We start from the raw sequence: 24,701 nt of genomic DNA, 5'->3' as shown, positions 1-24,701 counted from the left end.
ATTCCTTCACTTTCAGGACTGTGACGCGGTGTTGCGGGCGGCCAGGCGTGCAGGCCACTTGCAAGTTGAAAACCAGCAAGTCATGATTTTCCCCCGACTACGCCAAGGCGGTGCAAAAACTCAGGGCGTCCTTCCTGGAGGTGAAACGTCGCCTACGGGCGAATGGCATTCAGTGCTCTCTGCTGTTCCCGGCCCGCCTAAACGTCATCCATGCCGGTACTACACACTTCTTTTCCGCGGCGGAGGAGGCCAGCGACTGGGCGGATCGCCACTGCACGCAAGTATCGCTATGGCCCTGCCGCAAAAAATCAGTCACAGGACTCCACGCAAAAGGAAACCTGGCTCGCAGCAACCACAAGGACAGCAAAACTGAAGAGAACCAGCAAGACATCATGAGGTTGATTCCCCAGACCTAGAACTGCTCATGCAGGAACACCGAAAGGCCCTACAGGCCGTTGCTGATCTTGGGGCTCCCCAATCAGAGGAGGACATCGAGGGGGTCCCCATCTCTTCCCCTCAAGCAGTGAAGAGAACAGTAACTCGGCCCATCCAGCTGCTGACTATTACCATGCCCCCAGTCACACCATTGATCGCTGATGCCGTCCACTGAAAGTACCACCGGTTGTTGGCCTGCAGCGCGCTACGCCGACGGGCTCCTGTGAGCGGGGACTCCTGGCTGGGAGCCACCCGCCTTGTGCGTCAGGTCCCGCAGAACGTACTACACCCCACACCGACGATCATTTATCCTGCCAACGCCCCGAACGGAACACCCTCGCAGACTCGGCCTGTGATTTGAATGTTTGCTCCCTGGTTCTAGGAGCACTGGTTTGGACGCATCGGGCTTGCCGATGCATCCCAGGTATTGGGACAGTTCTCCCACCCAGTTATACGTTTGTTTCCCCTGTTATCTCACCCCTTATACCCCCCAGGAGACATGAGCATCCGGGCAGTCGACATATATGGAGGGGGGCTTACGAGGGCTCTTTTCGAACACAGCGCAACCACGCCATCCTCCGCACCTGTGAATCCTACAGTAGAGTATGCGCACCAGGGCACAGATGACATTTAACCCACTTCCCCATGCAGCACGCAGATATTAGTATACTTACCCTGAATGCACAGGGCCTTCACACGCGGCGCAAGTGATATACGACATATGCATACATAAAGCGCCAACATGCCCACATCGCGTTCCTGCAAGAAACGCATCTCACAGCGCCCGAGACGGATAAATTGCAAGCCCGCTGGCGAGGCATCCTATGCGCTACATCATACTCTGCTTTCGCACGCGGCGCACTGATTTGGGTCCGTCCGGGCACTCCTTTTCAGGAAACGCTCAGAGTAGTGGATAAGGAGGGTAGGTATGCCCTAATGGAAGGAATACTGGACGGACAGCCAGTCCTGTTAGGCAGCATATACGCGCCAAATGTTGAGCAGGATAAATTCTGGGACTCCCTCACGGGCGTGCTAGCCCAATTCACTTCTATCCCATGGATTCTAGGGGGCGACTATAATTGCGAACTCAATGTTACACTCGACAGGTCCCACCCACCGCCTCCACACTCTCCTGCCCTTGCACGGTCGGAGCGATTCCGCCGCTGGGTCGGTCACTGGACGTTGGTGGACGCGTAGAGAGCTCACCATCCTCACACGCGGCTATACTCATTCCACTCCATCCCACACAACTTACGCACTCGGTTAGACAGATTGTTATGAACCCCATCACTAATAACTAAGGTCCAACACACTGACTACCTAGGCCGGGTAGTTTCCGACCACGATGTACACCTACTATGTAACCAATGGAGACCGCCACACCCACCAGTGTCCACATGGCGCCCCCCGCGGGACTGCCTCACAGACAAGGTATTGCGACACGATCACGCTCAGACGGTCCAAGACTATTTCACTCACAACACAGACTAGTGGAATGGGATGCATTCAAAGTGGTGGCACGGGGCGCGTGCATTAAACAGATAGTGGGGGCCCACCGTACACTTGAGCAAACGCTCGCCGACTCAGAATGCACGCTAGCGACGCTCACCAAAAAGGAGGATGCCTGGTCAGCTACGGAGGATCAGGTGGCAGAGGCAAAAACAAAATACGCTGCTGCCCTAGCTGACTTACGAAAATTAAATTTGAGCTTACGCCGCTCGGGTACACAGAGAACGTGACAAAACAGGTACGCTACTGGTGTGGTTGGCGTGCCAAGACATAGATGTCGCACCCATCACGAGATCCGGACCCCCGCAGGCACTCTGGTGCACTCCCAACAGGACATTCTGGATGCGTTCCCGGAAATATTACGCCGCGGTTTAGAGCGCCCAGAGGCACCATCGGCAAGAAGCGGCAACCCACTTCCTGGACCCGCTGTCGCTCCCCCATATCGCAAAGCCAACCTGGGTTTCCTGTGCGATACGCTCATTGGCATGGAACAAAGCTCCGGGCCTCGACGGTCTACCCCTTGAGTACTACAGTGCCTTCTCCACCCTGTTGGTTCCCCGGTTAACCGCCGTGTTTGCGGACGCTCTTGAGCGGAGAGAACTCTCAGAATCGCAGCAGGAATCGGTCATTGTGACCTTTCTGAAACCGCACAGAGACCCACAACAACTGTCCTCATACCGCCCCATCACACTCCTATCAGCCGACTGTAAAATCCTGGGGAAAATACTAGCTACTCAGTACGAACAAATATTGCGCCCCCTGGTTCACTCAGGCCAAAACGGTTTCGTCCCCGGCAGGAACACGTCTCAGAACATCAGACGGGTCTTCCATGTCCAGGATCAGGTGGGGGACGCCTTTCCCCACGCGGCCTGCATCATACTGGACCTCGAAAAAGCTTTTGATACTGTGACCTGGCCATACCTATTTGACGTCCTTCGCCGGACAGGAATAGGCCCAACCCTGCTGCAATACACTTGGCTTCTATACACCAATCTCACGTCCCCGGTCAGGCTAGGTCGGTACATTTTGTCCCCGTTGCAGGTTGAGAGGGGCACCAGACAGGGCTGCCCCCTGTCGCCCTTGATCTTTGTCTTGGCAGTAGAACTCCTGGCGATCCGCCTGCGCCAGAAGGCATCATTCCCTCGCTCCACAAGAGATACAGATTGGCACGCAGAGCCTACCATGGAACACGGGCGCTCCCTGTTATCTGGGTGTCCGCCTCTACCGTTCTCCCACCGACATCTACGAGGGCAATCATGGCAAGGTACTCGCCAGCATTTGTTCCTCAGTGGGCTTCTGGAAAAACCTCCCACTAGCCCCTATCGGTCGGGTAGCTGTAGCAAAAATGGTCATTGACCCCCGACTATTGTATTACTTCACCAACCTGCCAGTCGTACCACCCAGAAGCTTCTTCCGCGAATTGGACATGCTCCTTCGTGCACTCTTGTGGGTAAACAGCCGTCATCGAATAGCCCTCTCCACACTGCAGTTACCTACTACACAGGGGGGTCTAGGTGCCCCCGCCTTCGAGTCGTACTTTCTCGCAGCGCAGCTACAGTGGCTCTCGTATTGGACGCCGGGCAGACATACCGGGGAGACATGCACAATGAAAGGTCCTGTCCCTATCCCTGAGCTCCGTCGCCTGCTACTCCCGGGAACCAAACCCTGCCGAACCTACCCCCTGCAAGTGTCGGTAGCCCGTCGATGCATGCAACAAATCTAACGTATTGCGGCACAGACCCCATGCTATTCCCCACGGCTACCGTTGGTGGGGTGGCCACCAGGGCCCACTTATTTTACGAACGCCATGTAGCGTACGTGGACGGAGTCAGAGGTCACGGAGGCGGAAGCTCTGTTCGCGGAGGGACAGCTCCACCCGTATGAGCAGCTTATGGAGGACCACGACCTCCCCCCGGGGCAGATTCTGAGACATCGACAACTCATTGACTGTTTTAGCCCACACAGCGACCTTACAACTAGCGAGCTCGCAACACACCCTGTAGTCCACACTATCCTCTACATGGGAGTTGGCCGACACCTTGTCACCTCGTTCTATAAGTCAATTAAAGAACTCGCACATAAGCCGCTGCTCGCCCTGAGAGCCACATGGGAGGACGCGTTTGGGCGGCAACTGCACGACCGAGAATGGGACAGGGATTTGGAATTTCCAAAGAAAGTATCTAGAAATGTTAGGTGCAAAAATATACAGTACTACATCTTACACAGGGCATATCAGACAACGGCGCGTCCCCAACGGTTTTACCCCGACACACTGTTCTTATGTCCCAGATGTCGCTCCCCCGATGCACACTTCCAACACATGTTCTGGAGCTGCCCATACTCGACTCCATCAGCACTCTAACGGGTCTCACAGAGCTACACTCCTGGGAGGCAGTTGCTTTGGGAATCTTTTGCAGGCCAAAGACTCGCAAGGTACAGTTCCGCTACGCCACTCTGTCCCTGCTCCTAGCCAAAAGGAACATAGCCATGCACCTCCCAACCCGACGCTACGGCCCTGGCAGTCTCAACGCCCCATTAGGGTATACATGACACGATCCCCCAGTCTCTCCTCTCCTTTACCCCCCCAACCTCTGGCAGATGTGTCCTGAATATTCTTCCTGATCCTACTCCCCTGGCTCGGTCTCCGCCCCCCCTTTTTCTTTTACTCTGGCCCCGCCCCCCCCCCCCATTTCCGTCGTCATGGTCCAGTTCCTCTCCCCTGGTTCTTCCCTGCACTCACGTTGCGTCCGAATCTGACGGGCACGTCACATGAAAACTGTTTACATCCTGATAGCATGTCTGTACCATTGTAAGGTCACCAATTGCATTCGGATGTACTGTGAGTGCTTTTTGGAAAAAAAGGTTAATAAAAATCATTTAAAAAAAAAAAAAAGTTTAATACAAATGAGGTATTTGCACCTGGGACAAAATCAAAGAACACCCATTTAAAAAAGTAATCTACTAGAAAGAACCAGTAAAAATATTTTTGTCAGAGTAGTAAATCAAAAGGTTCTGCAAAGCCTAATGCAACTTTTGACCAGGGTTCTACAGGAAAAAGAAGCGTGTGTAAAGCAGTTTCTTGGGTGAGAGTGTTTGTCTGAAAATAAACAAGTATTGGAAGAAGAGAACCAATCAACTACTTGAGAATCTAAAGCAGGCACCACAAATATTGCTCTTGTTTTTTGCAAGTGGCTCCCACCCTAGATAACCCTGGTGAGCAGCTTGAAAGAGTTTGGGTCTAACAGCAGTTGGAGGAACCGTGATATTGTTGCATAAGAGAATTCCGACAACAATTGAAAGCTCACTTGCTAAATGAGAGAAAGGTCTGAGTGAGTCATTTAATTACTTTTCATTTGGTCAACTTTATTGACACATTCCATTACTAAGGATAAAGCATTATCATCTTCAACAGTAGAAAGCCATTCTTCATGTGAAACTAGATCAGAGGGATTTAAAATATCATCCAAAGTAGCCACCACGGACTCGACATCCTCAATAGAATCAACATTCTGAAGAGGCATCCTAGATAAATAAAAAAGCCCTTGAGTTTTGGCCCCCAGGGATGTAGTAAAGTTTGAAGTTGTAATCCTGTAACTGTGAGAGCAGTCTGACTAATCTTGCTGGGGATTTTCCTGAGCCATTACTGGTGAATACGTTAATTAGAGGCTAATGGTATGAAGCAAGATTGAAACGAATACCCCAAAGAAAGGTGTTAAACTACTTAATGGCCCAAGAGCAAGCAGACGCCTCCCTCTCAATTGTACTGTAATGTGATTGATGTTTTCAACAAGCGACAGGTGAAGGCCACAGTGTGTTTCCTGTTATCAAAAAATTGAGAATAGACAGCACCTATCGCAATTTGACTTGCATCAATGGTTAGCATACATTTGCAGTAAGGTTTGAATGCAGATAAAGCTGGTGCATTTGTAATCAAAGATTTGACTCTTGCAAAAGCTTGTTCAGCTGAATCATCACAGACAAATTATACATTTTTTTGCAACAATTTTCTAGTAGTTGTACTATCATGGCATACCCTTGAATAACCTTTGAATAGTATTCACTCCTACCAAAGATTTCAAGGTGTACTTATCATGGGAAGGAGTTACATCCTGTGTGGCCTGTGCCAAAGAAAATGTAGGATGTATATTACAACCGGAAATATGATGACCTAAATAGTCAAACTCCTCTTTAAGTAGACGACACTTTTCAGGTTTCAGGGTGATACCTACTTCCCTAAATAACTCGAACAGTTTAGGCAACTTGTGCCCTATGATTTGCAATCTTATTTGAAAACATCAAAAAGTAATCTTGGTAAGCTTGTATACCTGGTATGTCGGCTAAAATGGTGTCCATCAACTTCTGAAACACACGGTGCCTTTCTGTTGCGCCTCAATGTTGTGATTCTGCGGTTATAACTGGAGGGCGAGTAGTGACTGCTGTTTGTATCCGGGAACGGTTACTGGCTGCCCTCCGGAAATGGGTAGTTGCCGCATTCGGTTTGCTTCCAGTTTGACATCTACGCTCTGGATGCAGGTTGTCTCTGGTCTCACTTTTTAGGTCTTGCATAGGAAGCAGTGGTGGCAGCATCAGTAAACCCATTGATAATTTAACTAGCAGTTGTCTCTTTTAGGTGCATTTCAGAATCTGTCCTTTGCACATGCACAGTGAAAAAAAAATTATGCTGAACATGGCACTTAATTGTCTTTTATTTTTCCCTTTTACTCGACATCTAGAGTAATTTTATAAAGGTGCTTACTTTGTAAAAAACGAAATAAATAAAAGTGTGTTGAGTGTGTAGGGGGTGTCCTGTAGGCGTGTTTAGTGAGAGAATAAGAGTTGCCCTGCCCGATTAGACCTTGCTCGAGGATGAGTGGCGTAGTTCATGCACCTAAGTCGCTCCAGCAGAGAGGTAGCTCACCGCTTGTATCAGCCAGAAGTTGGGTGTATGTGTGGTCAGTAACGGAGCACATCTCAAGGTGCAGTTGCTTGCACTCAATGCGCGCAATGTCACAGTCCTGTTTACAAGTATTCCATGTCAGCCCCAAGAAGAGCCCTCTGACGGCCACGTTAAAGGGATCCCATTCCATCAGTTTGTCTGTGGCAGTGTCGTAGTGTAACTCCAAATAATCCACTGTGGCTGTACCCAGGGATGCACGGAAGGGCAGGTCTTCAAGCGCGGCGGGTTGCAGCCACTATGTGGGTATGGGAGGTAAAGTGTCTCTCCACGTCTGTTGTAAGAATTGTGGGTTGTGGTCAGAGTGTGTGTGGCCAAATTAATGTGTGTACTGAACGGTGGGAGACAGGTTGATGGAACTCACAAAGCGGGCATGTCAGGAATACACAGCCTAACAGAAAGAGGGAGTATGCATGCCTCTCACATTCTATGAGTTAAAATTAGTGTGGGTCATAAGGGAAGAGCAATGGGGTTTCACATTTGACAATGCCACAAGGGGAGTGGTTCCCTGAGGGGTCTTGGGAACTCTGGGCAACAAGTCCAACTGGGGACAAGGGGAATGTCCAAACAGGTAAGGTCATTGGGGCGGTGGGACAACTGGTACCCGCCCAAACTGCCCTACTATTGAGGGCAAGTGATGGCCCTACAGGCTAACTGGCTTTAGGCCCTGATTCGTAACATGCAGAGTCAAAATTTAGTGGGGTAAATGATGCCTGTGTGAATGTGTGTTGCAGTAAAACGTCTAATTTAAATTCTATGCCATGGGGAGTACGTCCTGTTGGGCTGTGGTGCCAGCACCTAAAGTGCAGATAATACAATGGGGAAAAAAAGAAGGAGCATTAGCAAGGCAAATGGGTCTCAGTGCATTGTCAGACAACGGTGATTCATAAGAGATGGTTCACGGTCTGAGGGGTGACCCTAGGCGGATTCAATGATTCAGTGATAGAGGGCCATGTAGTAGGGGGGCGATCGTCGCTAAAGGACTTTAAAGATGTTGCGTCCAGATTCTGGTTGTGATCATGCATCGTGCCTCTAGGATCACCTGTTCCAGGTTTGGAGCGGAGCCAGGCTGCACCAGGAGTCTCTCCCTTTGCTGGCGTGGAAGGCAACATCTTCCTGTGGCAGTTCTAGGGCGCTCCCTCCCATGGGGCTAGGGGGGCGCTGCTGCAAGGCCAGGAGACTCTAACCATTGCCACACTTCTTCAGCAGTGTTGAACGATTGTGTGGAGCCATCTTTTGTCACACGTTTTCGGGCTGGGAACAAAAGTAAGCAGTGTATGTCTAACTCCTGAAGACACTGCTTGGCCGTAAGGAAGAACATAAGTTACTTACCTGTAAACTGTGGTTCTCCAGTATTGGTGTCTTTCATAGTTTCACATGCTTGAATATTCCCCGTCGTCAAAGTGGGAGTCCCATGGTACATAAAATAGCAGTAATATATGCATATATAAGTAAAATTATCATAATTATATAATATATATATACACATATAAAATACAGTAAAATATCCAGAAAAAACTCAAAAGTACCATAGAACAGAATAGGCCCATAGAAAGCCTAAGGGAGAAACTCAACTTGGTAACATATCAGTGTCATTATGTTTTGGTCCAAATTCCAGCCAATCAGGCTGTAGCTCCCTCTAGAACCTTCTCCTCAGAAGCCCAAGACCTCAGATTTTCGTAGCACAGAGTAACCAAAAGTGCCTGAGGAGAAGAGAGCCTCTGAGGGGAGGACGGGAGGGTCGCATGTGAATCTATGAAAGACACCAATACTGGAGAACCACAGTTTACAGGTAAGTAACTTATGTTCTTCTCCAGTATTAGGGGTGTCTATCATAGATTCACATGCTTAAATAAGAGTAGAAAGCAGTAAACATCATATAAGTCATAAAGGTAACAGTAAGTTCAAGCATATAAGAAACATATATTAAAGAGAAAAAACCTTTATGACTGGAGGCGGGTAGCAACAGAGGCTCACCTTAATGGAAAAGATTTCGCAGCACCGCTCGTCTTACTGCTGCATCTGCGGCGTCGGTTGACTGTAGACAGTAGTGCTTCGTAAAAGTATGGCTGCTCGACCACTTAGCAGCTCTGCAAATGTGTCGCAGAGGTACCCCCGCAAAGAGGGCAGTAGAAGCTGACACAGCTCTAGTTGAATGAGCACATACTGGAGCTGGAAGAGGCTTGCCAGCCCGTTGATGACAAAAGGTAATGGCAGAAGAAATCCACCTAGTAATAGTTTGTTTGGTAACAGGTTGTCCTTTGCAGATCGGGCCATAGGCCACGAACAGTTGATCAGATTTCCTGAAGGATGCAGTGCGCTGAATGGAAAACTTGAGACAACGTTTCAAATCCAGGGAATGTAATGAACGTTCGGCAGGAGTTTGTGGATCAGTAAAGAAAGTTTTTAAAATGACTGGTTCATTGAGATGAATATCACTGCGGACTTTCGGAATAAATTTAGGATTAGTACGAAGTGTAACAGCCTCTTTTGAGAACTGGAGAAAAGGAGGCTGAATCGTGAATGCCTGAATGTCACTGACACGCCTAGATGACGTCAAGGCAAGCAATAGGGCAACTTTCCACGCAAGGAATTTTAAGCTTGCTGAATGGATGGGTTCAAAAGGAGGTAGGAGGAGCTGAGACAAAACCAGGTTTAAGCGCCAAGCAGGCGGAGGACGACGAATGGGTGGAAACATACGGAAGAGGCCTTTGAAAAACTGTTGAATGATTCTAGACGAATACAGAGAGGTAGAACCATCATGACGGAAGCGGGAGAGAGCTGCCAGAAATACCTTCAGAGTGGAGTGGGAAAGTCCTGACTTTGCAAGGGATAGGAAGAAAGGCAGGATCTGTTCTGGTTTGGCGGTCATCGGATCCAAGGCTTTGGTGTGGCACCAGACACAGAAACGCTTCCACTTCAACTGATAGGTTTTAATGGTGGAAGGAGCACGGGCGTGCGCTAACTCCTCTCTACAGTCGGCGTTGATGGTCAGACGCGCAAATTCATGGTGTTCAGGTTCCAGGCATAGAGCTGGAGGTATGCTGGATCCGGATGGCAAATCTGCCCCTGCTGCATCGTGAGGAGGTGAGGCAGTGGATGAAGCGGAATTGGCTCGTTCTGGGAGAACAAGAGCAGGTCCGAGAACCATGGGCGCTGCGGCCACTTGGGTGCGATCAGGATGATATGGCAGGGTTGAAGCCTCATCCTGTGCAACAAGCGCGGAATCAGAGGAAGCGGAGGGAAAGCGTAGCTGAATGCGTTCAACCAGCTGATCGAAAATGCATTTCCGCTCGACTCTCTGTGGGGATGAAGACTTGCAAAGCGTTGGCATTTTCTGTTGGTGATAGTCGCAAAAAGATCCATCTGCGGCTGGCCCCACTGGCGGAAAATGAACTCAAGAGTTGGTTGATTGAGTTCCCACTCGTGGTTGTCCGAGAAAGACCTGCTGAGTGAATCCGCCAGAACATTGGAAACACCCGGCACATGGATGGCTGTGAGATGAATTTGATTACGAATCACCCATTTCCATATCTCCTGTGCTTGTTGGGAAAGCAAAAGGGACCTTGTGCCGCCCTGTTTGTTTAGGTAATGCATGCTGGTGGTGTTGTCTGTCCTCACCAGCAGAGATTGGCCTTGAACAATCCGTTGAAAAGATTTCAGGGAAAGAAAGATCGCCAGAAGCTCTAGGCGGTTTATATGCCAAGTGCGTTGGACCGCAGTCCACTTCCCTTGTACTGACAGTCCTTCGAGATGCGCTCCCCAGCCCTCCAGGGACGCATCGGTTGTAAGCGTCAGAGTCGGAGCAGCGTCTTGAAAAGACCGACCTTTTGAAATGTTCGGAGGGTGAGCCCACCACTCCAGAGCCTCCTGAATGCGGGGCGTGAGAAGGATCCTGTCGTTGAATGGTCCTGAAATCTGTTTCCACTGCTTGTCTAACTCCTCTTGGACGACCCTCATATGTAGTCTGCAGTGGGGAATCAACTGTATGGCAGAGGAAGCCATGCCGAGGAATGATTTTAATATCTGGACTGAAACGTACAGTTTTGACTGCAGGGATCTTACCATCTGGAGCATACGGTCTTGTCTTTCCTGGGAGACAAAAACCATTGCCAGCTGAGAATCTAGTGAGGCTCCTAGAAAATATTGCCGCTGAGACGGGCGAAAGTGTGACTTCTGGCAATTGATGGAAAGGCCCAAGTCCCGAAACAGGGAGATGCAAGACTGAGTATGCTGGATTGCCAGTTGGAGGTTCGGAGCCTTTATGAGGCAATCGTCCAGGTATGGATAAAACTGTATGCCTTGTAGGCGCAGAAAAGCAGCTACAGCGGCCATGATCTTGGTAAAGACCCTCGGTGCTGACCGGAGGCCGAACGGCAGGACTCTGAATTGGAAGTGTAGGTGTCCAACTGTAAAACGAAGATATTTTCTGTGCCTGGGGTGGATCGGAACATGAAAATATGCGTCCTGGAGGTCGATCGTGGAGAAGAACTCTCCGGGATTGAGGTAATGTAGAATCTGGAGCAGGGTCAACATTTGAAAAGTTTTGGACGTGATGAATTTGTTTACAGCTCGTAGATCCAAAATTGGGCGCCTTTCCCCGATTTATTTCTTGACTAGAAAAAAGCGGGAGTAAAATGCTTTGCCCTGCTGGCCTTGTGGTACTACCTCGATAGCACCCTTCCTGATCATTAATTTGACTTGAGTCAAAAGGTCTTTGAAATGGGGAGGAGGTGGGCCAGTAGGAGTGCGAGGTGGAGGAAATTTTGTGAATTCCAAGGTGTGTCCCTTTGAAATCAGATCCAGGACCCATTGATCGGAAGTAATGTTGGGCCAATTGAAGATGTAATTTGAGATTCGACCTCCAATTTTTACAGTCGGTGGAAAAATAGTGCTGGGACTGTCACTGTTTCTTTGCATTTGAACCACCTTTATAGGTAGTTTTTCTTTGGTATGGTCTGGAGGAGGTCCGACAACTCTGGGACTGGTAAGTTTGTCTTTGCCGGTTGTCATTGTAGGAGCAATATTGGTTTGATCCACGAAAAGTGGAATAGTTGCCACCTCTACCACGTGCTCCTCAAAAAGGGCGTTTTTTATATGGGAGAGACCCCAACGCCTTGGCAGTATCTGTGTCTTTTTTGATTGTTTCAAAGACCTAGTCAACATGCTTTCCAAAAAGCGATTCCCCATCATAAGGCAGATCGAGGACTTTAGCTTGGACTTCAGGGCGAAATGCTATTGATTTTAACCAGCCTTGGCGCCTTAAAACAGCAGCTCCCGCCAACTGTCTAAACCCCGTAGAGGAGATATCAATGGCGCAGTCAATGATCTCTGAGGAGATTTTTTCACCCTCCTGAATGATAGTTTGTGCCTCTACGCGAATAGCATCTGGAAGTTGTGGAAGCAATGCTGCAATCTCGGACCACATTTGGCGGTCATACCGTCCAAGAATGGCCAAGGAATTAGCTGCCCTTACAGTGGTGGCTGCCATGGTAGTAAATTTTTTCCCTATGGAATCCAGCTTTCGGCCTTCCTGATCTGGAGGAGAAGTAAGGGGCATGGAAGGATTTCGAGACCTCTTTTGAGCCGCCTGAGTAATGACGGAGTCCGCCTTAGGTTGAGACACCAAACATGCTGGAGAATTTGCTGGTGCTTTATATTTTTTATCAAGTCTTGGCAGGACAGCTGGGATCGAATTCGGTCGCTCCATTAATTTGAGACCTTCATCCCAAATGTGGTCAATTATAGGGATAGTGTGAGCTTGCCTTTGAGGTAGGTCTTTAAAATCGTAGAGAAAGCAGTCAGTTTGTTGGACGTCCAAAGTGAGATGAAACCTCTTAGCAGCGCAGACCATCAAATTGTGGAAGCTGCCAATGTCCACAGGAGGCAAAGCCAATGGCGACGTTGGTGGAGTGGAAGGCGTGTGAGCCCTGTAATCATCCCACCCTTGAAGGGCATTGTCGTCATCATCATTTGGATCTGTATTTTGAGGATCAGGATCGTCATTGTCCGTATCAGGCAGGGCTTGCACCGGTGATCGTGACGGAACTGGTGCAGAGGCTTGTGTTTGCGGAGGAGGTTGCGGGACCGGAGAAACAGGCCGAGGTGGAGGAAATCTGCGGTTATAATCATCCAGCATGTGTTGCAGATTCCTTACCAAAGACAGTGGTATCTGTGTCGTTTGGTCTGACATAAGTGCTTCCGACCGTTCTACTGGAATAAGTTCTGTCCCATCTTCGACGTACTCTTCCTCCTCCTCATCATAATCCTGGCACTTAATGTGCAGCTCGAATGGACTAGTCGCTTGACCAAAGGCATTATCGTGCTCTGAATCATCATCGGAGTCCTCCTCCGCAGACTGAAATAACTTGTCAGGAAGTGCAGAACCACTCTTAATTGGACTCAGTTGAATTAGAGGTACGCGTCTCAGCGTAGAAGCAGTAACCACTGTGAAGGTGGTAGCTGTGGCTAAAGAATGGTGCAGCGTCGACGAGCCAGTCGACGTGGCGATGGAAGAGTCAACAGCCAGTTGAGGCGTCTGCACTGTGTCCACAGGCAAGGATTCCATCGACGGATGTGTCTTAGGCTTCGTCGATGAAGATTTCTTCACCGCCGACGGCGCCGTCGACGAGGCAATGGACTTGCTCGTCGACGAGGATGGTCCCGCCGACGAAGGGTGGACCGTCGACGAAGTGACAGCCGTCGACGAAGCCGTAGTCGACAGTAAGGCAGTCGTCGATGTAGTAGACTTGGTCGACGACGAGGAGTGCGTCGACGAAAGGCACGTCGACTGTTGAATCTTCGTTGACGAGGTGGATTTAGCAGCCGTCGACGAGATCTTCAAAACAGAAGTAATAGGCCTCACCTAATGTGACGTCGTCGACGTAGTTCTCGAGGACATAGAGCATGTCGTCGTCGACGTGGAGACAGCATCCACGCATTTTGTCGTCATCGATGTCGTCGACGGACGCGTCGACGAGCCAGTCGACGAGCCAGTGCCCATTTTAGAGGATGAAGGCATGGCTTTGGACAATGACGCCAGAGAACCAGGTCTCGTAGGCGCATGTGGAGGTAAATCCTGTGGGGAGACAACCTTAGAAACATCAACAAGTCTCTTTTTCTTTAGAAAAGGAGAAGGTATCTCAGTCTCCGTCCCACGTTTCTGAGAGGTCTTTGAGTGGAAAGAAGAAACACTCTCATCCTCCGAGACCACAGCGTCCGATGTCTTCAACTTCTGAAGCATCAGAAGGAGACGGGCCTCTCTGTCCCTTAAAGTTTTAGGTGGAAAAGTACGACAGTACTTACAGGTATTCACTTCATGGTCAGGGTAGAGATAGTAAATACATTTACTGTGTGGATCTTCATGAAAGAGATGCAGTTTTCCACAGGATGGACAAGATCTGAACAAAGATTTCCTTGAAGAAGACATTAAGAGATGAAAATACAGCTAAATAATTTGAAAAACTGAGCAGAGCTCAGGGAGACTCCCTTCACACGACGTGCGGTACAAATTCTGAGGTCTTGGGCTTCTGAGGAGAAGGTTCTAGAGGGAGCTACAGCCTGATTGGCTGGAATTTGGACCAAAACATAATGACACTGATATGTTACCAAGTTGAGTTTCTCCCTTAGGCTTTCTATGGGCCTATTCTGTTCTAATGTACTTTTGAGTTTTTTCTGGATATTTTACTGTATTTTATATATGTATATATATTATATAATTATGATAATTTTACTTATATATGCATATATTACTGCTATTTTATGTACCGTGGGACTCCCACTTCGACGGGGAATATTCAAGCATGTGAATCTATGAAAGCCACCCCTAATACTGGAGAAGGAGCCTCTGTCGCTACAGCGTCATGGTGTAATCAGGGAGGAACATAGTAGATGCACTGCCCATTTCTATGTTCTGCAGTTTACGTGATGCTCGCAAAATGGAGTAGCAGTCCCTGTAATAAGTAGATGAAATAAGAAGGGTCTAAGATTAGCCCTTGGAGGCAGGCGACAAGCAGGCACACGATGGGCCAGATCGACAAAAAGGGAGCGAGCTCTGCGTTCAGAAATAAGGTGTGATTCCAGTTCTGGTCACTGCGTCGAGGCCTTCAACACGTTCTGGAAGTCCCACAATGTGTTGCATTTGGATCTTTCCTCAGCATCCTCCAATCTATTTTCTAGTACATGAAAGCTATGTTACAGACTCTGAAGTTGCAATGCTGAGTCTCGTGCTGTTGGCTGGAGCTCAACTATCGTGTGTTCAACCTCACATACTCTGTCAATCAATCTGCGGTGATCTGTGTGCAGTAAGGTGAAGTTTGCTGTAATCTTGTCAATTTTGTTTTACAGTGAGGAACGGGGTTGTTTCCTATGTTTGCTACTGTCTGCATGCCAAAATGTATTTCTCTGAGTCAGGCAGAGCTGTCTCAGTCTAATCTTGTACCGACCTTTCCGGCTGGATGATTGCCTTAGCATCACTGGCTGCATTCCAGAAACTAGGTGGCCCATGACCGGTTCGTATGTTTCAAATGGCTGCAAGAGCTTCGAGCAGTTGGTGGCCCCGCAAATGGAGTTACCCTCAGAGATGCAGGCTCCGTGGAAGTGGGCATTGGTCAGCACCTACCAAGTTGCTTATGACCCACCTGCATGTGTTCTGGGCATATTAGGGCATACTGCAATGTAAACAATCCAGTGCGTCCTCAGACCAGTGTGATCAGCAGCGGTGATCAGCAGCGGTGTCCAGACGGACGGGGTCGCAGTCGCCAGGGCCTACTTGTTTGCACCTGTTATGTTGGTGGCACTGCAGCACGAGCAGCCCCATACTCTTGAGTAACAGTGTCAATTGTGTGTGAGGCAAATCCCTTGGAGCCCACTTCCATCCTCATGGGCCAGCTTGCCGACACCCTGCCGATCTTCGGGGTGTCGCAGCACGAGCAACGACGGTTCCACGAGGGACTCCCCGCAATCAGGTGGGGCAGAAGGGGATGTCTCGCATGCGAGGCAGGTGAGCCCCAGCAGCCGGCGATAAACTGGTGAAATCTTTATGACTCAGGGCGGACTCACAGGCACGGTCAGGAAGTAGCAAAGGGGTCTCTTTTGAGGTAGGCTTCAGAGACAAGGTGGGCCTCCTCTACAGTCACCCCTCCAGAGCCCCCAGCAGGCCACAACCTAGGCGATTTCCGGTCCCCTGTTGGCCTCTTTGTATCAGCTGGGTCCACTTGAGGGCCAAAGGCAAATCTCCAGTTGCGCGCAAATTTCTAGGGCAACAGTCAGCACATATGGGTAGGGAAGGCTCAATATCCCGTCTAGCTTTGGCAACCCAGTGTGCCTCCTGCCAGTCTCCTCTGTCCCCACCTCAAAGGTGTCACAAGTTAGATTCATACTCAAGGCAGTCCAGGCAAGAGGGTCCAGGATCTCTTTGGGCACTTGGACCCCTCTCAGGCCCACTTCAATACTTTTGGGCCCTAGCTGGTCGCCGACTGCTACCCCACTCCTCGGGGTCCCGCCAGGCGGGACATAACAGATATCATGTGGGAGGGCGGGATGGGCCCAGACGGTTCCAGCAGAATCCGGTCATGCGGGATGTAGTGGGGGCGGGCAAGAACCCAGGTTGTTCCGCCCAGCCGGCCTCACTCTGTAGCAGATAAAACTGCTCAGACCAATGAGGACCTGGAGTCTCCTCCTCCCGCTCAGATGTCACTCTCACCGTCTCAGCTCCCATCACTAAGCATCGAGGGAGCTTCGGCCGGGACGTGCCTGGGTACCATGTGCTGTCTCTAGAGCGTTCAACAAGGGCTCTAGTCAATATAGAACAATTTCAGGTGTCAGGCAGTTTGGTAAGTAAGGTGGTGGTGCCCCCGCAGCATCAGTGGTCCACAGCTGGGAATAATGCAGAGAAGGCCAGCATGAATCAAGGGCATCCCACACTACATCATAACTGTCCTCTGTTGGGGGCAGATAGCACAGCAGTTGGAGGAGGAGGACCTGCAGTGTCAGCGGGCAGCGGTCACGTTCAATGTGGAGGAGGGGGGGCAGGAGTCGATGGCTTCCCGTGCTCCCAAGCCTCACCACCCGTCCGTCCTAGACAGCAGGGTGCTCCCTGGCAGGGACCACTCCGATCCAGCTTTACCTGATGTCCCAGGCAACCAGTCGCAGTCACTGTCGCAGTGTTGTTCCCATGTGTCAAGGGGTCTAAAGTCTGGTCTCAGCTTGGTTCCAGTGTCTAGCTCCAATCCGTTTGTTAAGAGCACGCCCTTAAAAAAATGCCCATTTATACAGTACACTAAACAGACGATCGTTCTAGGCCTTAGTTTTTGGTGTTAATCACTACCCAATTTATTACACCCGTTTTGTCTGACTTTAAGTATGAAAACCTAAGTTAAAAGCAGAAAGAAATCAAGCTGATAGTTTTGCCGGTTCCATAGTGCATAAACCACTAAACTATTTGATGACGACTGGAACTTTCAGTCTGCAGCACCCAGCAATTCCTGCATTAAATGCACTAATTCACTGAACTATTTCACATAAAAACCTATGACATGCAGGTCACACACTTCAGCAGCACGCACATTAACACTATAAACTATATTCAGATATTTGGAGTCATTTCACTAACAACCTGAGCTATCTAACCAGAACTCACCTTACAATTTACTTGATTCATCTCTGCAGCAATTGCCTTTAACACACTAAACTATCTTACAATGCAGTCTGTTCTGACCAGCAAAGCAAGTCAGAGCAGCTTTACCATGCAAGTGAGCATGAGTCACAAGTTTCAATCCAAGCAAGGGAGACGCAGCTGTCCATTCTTCTGAGCTCAGTAAATTGAGTATCACTGTGAAACCCAATTCAGGACATCTAGATCTGTTCTGGGTTTTTCTGCTTCCTGTGGCATCCAAAGGTGTATTTTGTGCATTTCACAAAGATCAAAAAAGGTAAATACGCATGTGATGAACTCTGCTGAAGGTGTATATCCTGATTTCTTTCAAGGTCTCCAATCGGCTGTCAAGTTCGTTATTTAATTGAAGGACCACAAAGACATACACCTACTGTCTGAAGATAAGATTGTACAAAGGAGCAATAATAGGTTGAATGTCATCAAGTCAAAGAGGCATTATAAATGTTGACTAAGAGGAAGTGATCTATGGTGCTCATACAAATCTTGGAGCACAGAGCTGTTGGCAGAGAAAATTCTCCTGCTTAAGGAGTATTTCATACAGGTGTAGGATATGTCACAAAATGTTTGACACCATTATCATCATCAATCACTCAACATTATTCAAAACCAAGAGCCTGATGATACCTGTTTGAATGCAGTAATTTTCATACGATATTCATTAAACGAAGCAAGTTGTGAAAGTATATGGAGCAGATTTTATTCAAAATGATAGAGAATTAATATGTTGGCATCCTGCAATAAACCTTGGAAAAACCTATATTTCCAAAAAATTGAGATGCGAAGATAGGCCTCCTGATGGTAGTAATGTTCAGCAGCAAACAGAGAAATACAAATCCACTCCCACCACTCCTCCCCACAAAAAACTCCAACATTCTCAACAATATGAAGATGTTAGGAACACACTACAGAAAATCTAAGATGTACAGAAAAGATTAACTGTAAGGACTATCAAAGCTCATTCCCATTTTATATTCCACAAAGTGGATGACAGTGAAAAATCAAAGGTGCAGTTTAAATTACGCTGTTCATTATTTTGGTGGCTTAAAGGGGTTTTTTCAAATATAACGGTAAAAGATATTGTAACATCCAAAGATTTCAAAAGATTAAGAATATGAGGAAGACAAAGTGATTAGGGTATTTCATTATAACAGATGGCAAAATGAATAGGTAACTTGTACTTACTGATATTAAAGGACAGAGTGTCTGACACGTAGTTTCATTACAATAATCAGCTAGTGAGAGGACTGTTCTACTGTCAGTACATGCTTTTTCCCAAGGGAAGAGCAGCCCTGCTTATCACATAAGCGGCAGTTGCACATGTATGGACATGTTTTTTGCTCTGCCTAAAGTACAATATTAACCAGTTCAAGATTCATTCCAGGGAGTAGTTAAACATACAATGTGCACCCAAAAGCAACAACACTGCAATAAAAATGTTACTTATGTCAAATACTTACAGCAAGTATCCGCTGCTCCCAGTCATGTTTATCATCGGATAAAATTTCCCTAATTTTATTAAACGAGTCTTCCAGATCTCGGCTAGAATAGACCTTGCAATAAAAAGAAAACAAAATTAATAGATACTCCAACCGTTCTCTCTAGTGGGATTGAAATGAATTCATATATAATCATATACCTGATATCCACACATCAGGGATCAAAACAGAGCACCCCTTCAAGCCAGTAGCATGCATGGCGGATTAGGTAAAAACTGAAAAGGACTGTGCAGCGTTTGTTTTTAAGGCCAGTAGCAGTCAGAGCAGCTTAGATGACAGCTGAAAGTGAATGCATTGCATTCGAAAACTATTTTGCAACAAGGATCTTGAGAAAAACGTACAGATGAAATCTGATCTAATTGTGTGGGATCTGCTGAATATCACCAACATTTATCTTAAGTACCACCAGTACATCAACAAAGGGATACATTGTAGCTCTATTTGTTTTCACTTTATGCTAAGCATGTACAATTTTGCACTCAAATTATTTCGCTTCACCTCAATGAATAGGACCTCTTATAACTTTCCAAATATAAAAATTTGCAGAAGTGTACTGTCGCTCCAGGCTCTGATTATGAGTGGCTATATTTGTAGGAGGACAGCGTGTGGCCAGAAATAAGTCTGACTGTGATATCCCGCACTTCAGTCCGGCTATTCTAAGTTTTTGTTTCTCAGATTGGTGAATATAACACAGACCCAGAATTACCATGTCCAAATCTGCATGTAAAGTCCTGCTTCGAAGAACAATTTTTACTATTTCACACTTGCTCGGAGCAGCATTCTATGCTCCTCCTGCTGTAGAAGAGGCGCAGGCAGGGTTATAACAATGGCTGCCCATTGCAATGAGGGGAGTGGACCACTTCTAACATTGCTAGTAGGGATGAGAAAAATGAGGGATTTGCATGCAGGAATTTTTTAATCAACAAATACGTTAAAGAAAAAACTTAAAGTCCCACAATGCAGCGTGCTGCTGCCTAACGAGTCTTTCTCAAAAGTATAAACCACATGCAGTGCATGTTCAAGTCCATTTTGGCTAACACGCCTGAAGCCGCATAGGAAGGTAAGCCTGTTGTAATTTTTTTAAAGTGCTGTTCCCCTGCTCTGTTTAAATCTGCCTCTTTGTTTTTCTTCAAACTAGGTATTTTTAAACGGATCCTTTGTTCTACCCGTGTCTATATGAATTTACATTTTGTCTATCTGCAAACTTCGCATTTTCAAACTGCTGCTTTGTTCTACCCGTGACTGTATGCATTTCCCTCTTAGTTTTTCACAGACTGTATTAAGCCTCGCCACCCATACACCCCAGTGGCTGAATAGAGTGTGAATAGGAAACTGCTTAATCTGCACTGTGGTTTTAAACTGTGCTCGGAAAGTGTATGCAGCACTAGTTTTGTGCTTGAAAAATAATTTGTTTAAATGCGCGAAAAGGAGTAATTTCAGTGGCTTTACATTTGTCCCTTACCTAAAAAGTAGAATCTGGAAGCTAGGAAGTGTGGACTATGCCTGTATCCAAGTAGATTCCGAATACAGGAGCACCTCCCTGCCACAACAATCTAGGCTTAAGGTCCCTTGGCTCCTATATATGTTTTCTATGGGTTGTTGCATCGGTTGCTGTGATTGGTTGCTAAGACTAGTACGTCTATAGGACTGAGGGCCTAGGGTGTGAGTTCTGATTGGCTGTTTAGGCTAGGGTTCGGAATGGCAACTAGAGCTAGGATTTCCTATAGGGACTTCAGGATTACGGATTAGGGCGTTGGCTTTGATTGGCTGTTAGGGTTAAGGCTGTGACTGGATAATAGAGCATGGTCTCCCATTGGCTCTAGGGGTTAGGGTTCTTACTGGGTATGGCTATGGTTACATTGGCCAATAAGGCAATTTTAAGCATAGGGCTCAGGGCGTCGCAGCCCGGGCATCAAGGCTAAGGGCATAGAGGACAAGGGCAGTTGCCTAGTTGGGCCTGTTCGGGTCGGGCTAAGGGCCAGAGATGCCGTCTAATTTTCAATTATGAGCCCTCCACATCTGTCAACATCCAAACACAGTATCAGCAAAGGAATTCTACTCACGCACCACAAATAAACCTCAGTATTGAACCACTACAAACCCCACAAACCACACCTACACACAATTTTTTTTTTTTTTTGTGAAAAACAATTATTTCTGTTATTCGCAGTACACAGCGTCTGCCTACAACCCATCGGGCCCGCCGCTATGACAAACAGTATTATAACAGTGTACATTGAAGCTTCTATCTTGCAAGTAGATCAACCACTTCTCAGTGTATCAGGCACAAAATGCAGTATCAGAAAAAGGACGGAATAGGTTTCATTTTAAAGTTTTGATGAAGAAACGTACAACAAACAAATCTCACAAACACATGGCAAGGGGCAATTGCAGGGACTCTAGAGGAGGGGGCAAGGAAACCAATTTCCATAGAATAATGAGACATATGGCTAGGGTCGGAAGGTGGCGAGCTGCTCGATGTATACAAATTATGACAGACAAACGTCTGGAACGTCAACTACGGGGACAGTGAAACATCAATGGAATAGTCCAATGGGGGTGTGCAGATATTCCCACGGTAAGCATTCCATTGGGACCAAATCCTGCCCCATTTCTTAGGTCGGCCCCGGCCAACATAGACCGTCTTTTCCCTGAACATGCACCAGTCCATGTTCTCCTTCCAAGCAGTTACCGTAGGTGGCCTAAGGGAACACCAGAGTTGAGAAATATCCCTCTTGGCAACCATATTACCAAGTGTAGCCCAAAAAGTCTGAGCCGTGGTATAATCCGTAGGTTCCCAGACGTTAAGCAGGCATCGGCGGGCCTCAGGCAAAAGAGAGACCCCGGTGACCCTTGCCATAGTTGCATGCACTCTAGACCAGAAGGCAGACACCTCCGGACATTCCCAAATGATATGTAAGAAAGTGCCACTCATACCACAGCCACGCTTACATAACCCATCATGGGAGTAACCCATTCGCATCAGACGCGTACCAGTCATATATACTCGGTGGAGGATCTTCAACTGTACAAAACGAAGACAGGCTGGTATGGCCACCTCCTTTGGGGAGGAGACGGCCATTTGCCAATCCTCCTCATCGAGTTCCAGGCCGCCAGCGGTCCACAAAGCCCTGAGTCGCACGAGAAGATCGATCCTGTTGTTAATGAGTTTTTTATAGATCAGGGATATTTTACTGTCCGGCACATAGCCATCAAGAATCCGATCCGCAAGCGGCGAGGACTGGGGAATTTCCGTCCCCGGGGGAAAAACGGAGAGCAAGGCATGCCTCACCTGAAGGTACCTAAAGTGCTCCCTGTCACCGAGTTCATATTCCACTTTAAGAGCCTCAAAAGACTTAACAGTGCCCGTGCACCAGAGATCCTCCGCTTTGCTAATACCAATCGTATCCCATTTATCGAATCCTTTCCTTCTCCACAAGCTACCCAGTCTATCAGAGTCATACAACGGCGACATTCGTGTCAACCTGTCACTCCATCCCATAGCAGCACTTGCATCACGCCACACTCGTACAGCACTTTTCGTAGGACCAGTCAGGGCGCGGAATGGCTCATTGGAATACAGTGCCCTATTAAAATTCCCACCCGGCAGGAGGAGCTTGTCCATCGCAAAAGCAGGAGCAGGACCAGGGGAGTAGGTTACATGATTAACCGCGCTCAGCTGCGAGGCCCAGTAGTAGCGCCTGATATCGGGGAGGGCAATGCCACCATCGTACCAAGGCAGAGTGAATTTGGGTAAGGAGATACGAGCTCGCCCATCCCAAATCAATTGTCTCTGAAGGCTCTCGACCTCCCGGAAGTACCCGGAGGGTATAGGATCGAATTTTTTTTGAAGTGCATACAAAAACCTAGGGAGCGACATCATCTTAAAAAGAGTCGCACGCCCTAACGGGGATAGGGGCAGGCGACGCCACCGCTGGACATCAAGTTTAAGACGCCGGAGAGGAGCATGCAAATTGCGGTCATAACGGACGGAGGAATCCAAGGAGACATGAATCCCCAGGTACTTGAAACCAGTCTCGACCACTGAATGGGGAATCTACGAGGCAACGGAGGGAGATCCCCGGCCAGAACATAAACGTAGGATTTGGTCCAGTTGATAACGAGACCCAAATTTTTCCCGAAGGAGGTGAGGACATCAAAGATCACATTGAGAGACTTCCGAGGTGAGGTGAGGTAAAGGAGAATGTCATCAGCATATAGCGAGACACGATCTTCAAAGTCTGGAGCCCACTGGATGCCCCTGATTGAGGGCTCCCAACGAAGCCACTCTGCCAACAGCTCCAGCGCTAGAGCGAAAAGCAACAGAGACAACGGACAACCTTGTCAGGTGCCACGCCCAAGTGCAAATGAGCAAGACACCCTGCCATTAACCACCACCTGGGCCAGTGGTTGTGCGTAAAGGAGTTGGACCCAGGCAATACAATTAGAGCCGAAACCGAACTTCGAGAGAGAGCTGCCCAGAGATAAGGCCATTCGATGGTATCAAAAGCCATAGTGGCGTCAAGAGAAGCCAAAATGGCAGGTTCAGTCAGAGTTCCAGCTCTTGCGAGAACTCCATTAAGCCTTCGAAGATAAAGTGCAGTGTTCCGATGCGGGATGAAACGGGATTGATCCGGATGGATCAGGTCGCCGATGACTGTAAGCAAACGAGTGGCAAGCACTTTAGCCAGTATCTTGGGTTCAGCGTTAAGCAAAAAAATGGGGCGATAGGAAGCACATCGGTCACGAGGTTTACCTTCCTTGTGTATGACAACGATAGTGGCCAAGCGCTGATCAAGAGGAAGGAGGCCGATTTCAAAGGCCTCAATGGACATATTTCGCAAATATGCCGCCATCTTGTCAGGCCGCAACTAGTAAAGCTCGAGGGGCAAACCGTTGGGCCCCATAGCCTTACCGGATCGAAGGGCACGAATGGCACCAGCGACCTCGTCCTCGTTATAGGCGCATCCATAAAGGACCTGTCCTCATCAGAGAGGCAGGTAGCGCAATATCACGTAGGAGCAAACAGGAGTCGCACTCATCCCTATAACTCACCGATCGATAAACCGTCTGAAAGTGATCCACAAAGCAATCTACAATCCCAATTGGGTCAGACACGCAATCACCATTCAACATTTCAATCACCGGTACAACTCGATTCGCTCTCTCAGACTTGTCTAGCCACGCAATGAGCTTGCTCGCCTTATCACCCACATCGTAGAGTCTGCCCAGCTGGTTTCGATTCAAGACTTTGGCTGCATCAGTCAACAGGGCTCTGTAGTCCGCCTGCTTCAAAGACAGGGAATGTAAAATAGCAGGAGTATCATTGCCACCCAACTCACCTTCAAGCAAAAGTTAATCATCCTCGAGGCGCAATAAGTTTTCCTGCTTAGTCTTCTTATTAGCAGCATTCAACGACAATGCAGAACCCTTATAACAGTTTTAAAAGCCTCCCACAAGGATACAGAAGAGGAAACAGACCCCACATTTTCATCAAAGTAGCAATCAATGGCCTTGATAAGCTCAGAGCGCATCTTGGGATTTCGTAGGTGCCACGGATTGATAGGGGCGATTCTGCCCTCGCTACACAAACCCACCGAGACCCTGAGCAACAAGGGTGAGTGATCAGAAA

The 24,701-nt window shown here is 48.1% G+C and overlaps 1 protein-coding gene across 2 annotated transcripts in view; it reads right to left on the bottom strand.

Moving 5' to 3' along the window:
- The window catches only part of CLASP1 (cytoplasmic linker associated protein 1), a 1,635,412-nt gene that overhangs the window by 957,770 nt on the left and 652,941 nt on the right, over positions 1–24,701 (bottom strand). For both annotated transcript variants that reach the window (XM_086957100.1, XM_086957101.1), the window contains exon 11: positions 19,031–19,123. In XM_086957100.1, the coding sequence (XP_086813226.1) occupies positions 19,031–19,123 (93 nt within the window). The remainder of the gene's footprint in view (positions 1–19,030; positions 19,124–24,701) is intronic.

The sequence above is a fragment of the Lissotriton vulgaris genome, chromosome 2_1 (assembly GCF_964263255.1).
Source record: "Lissotriton vulgaris chromosome 2_1, aLisVul1.2, whole genome shotgun sequence".
NCBI classification, from domain to species: domain Eukaryota; kingdom Metazoa; phylum Chordata; class Amphibia; order Caudata; family Salamandridae; genus Lissotriton; species Lissotriton vulgaris.
Note: the sequence above shows the minus strand (reverse complement) of the source record. Positions and strands in the feature narration are given on the sequence as shown.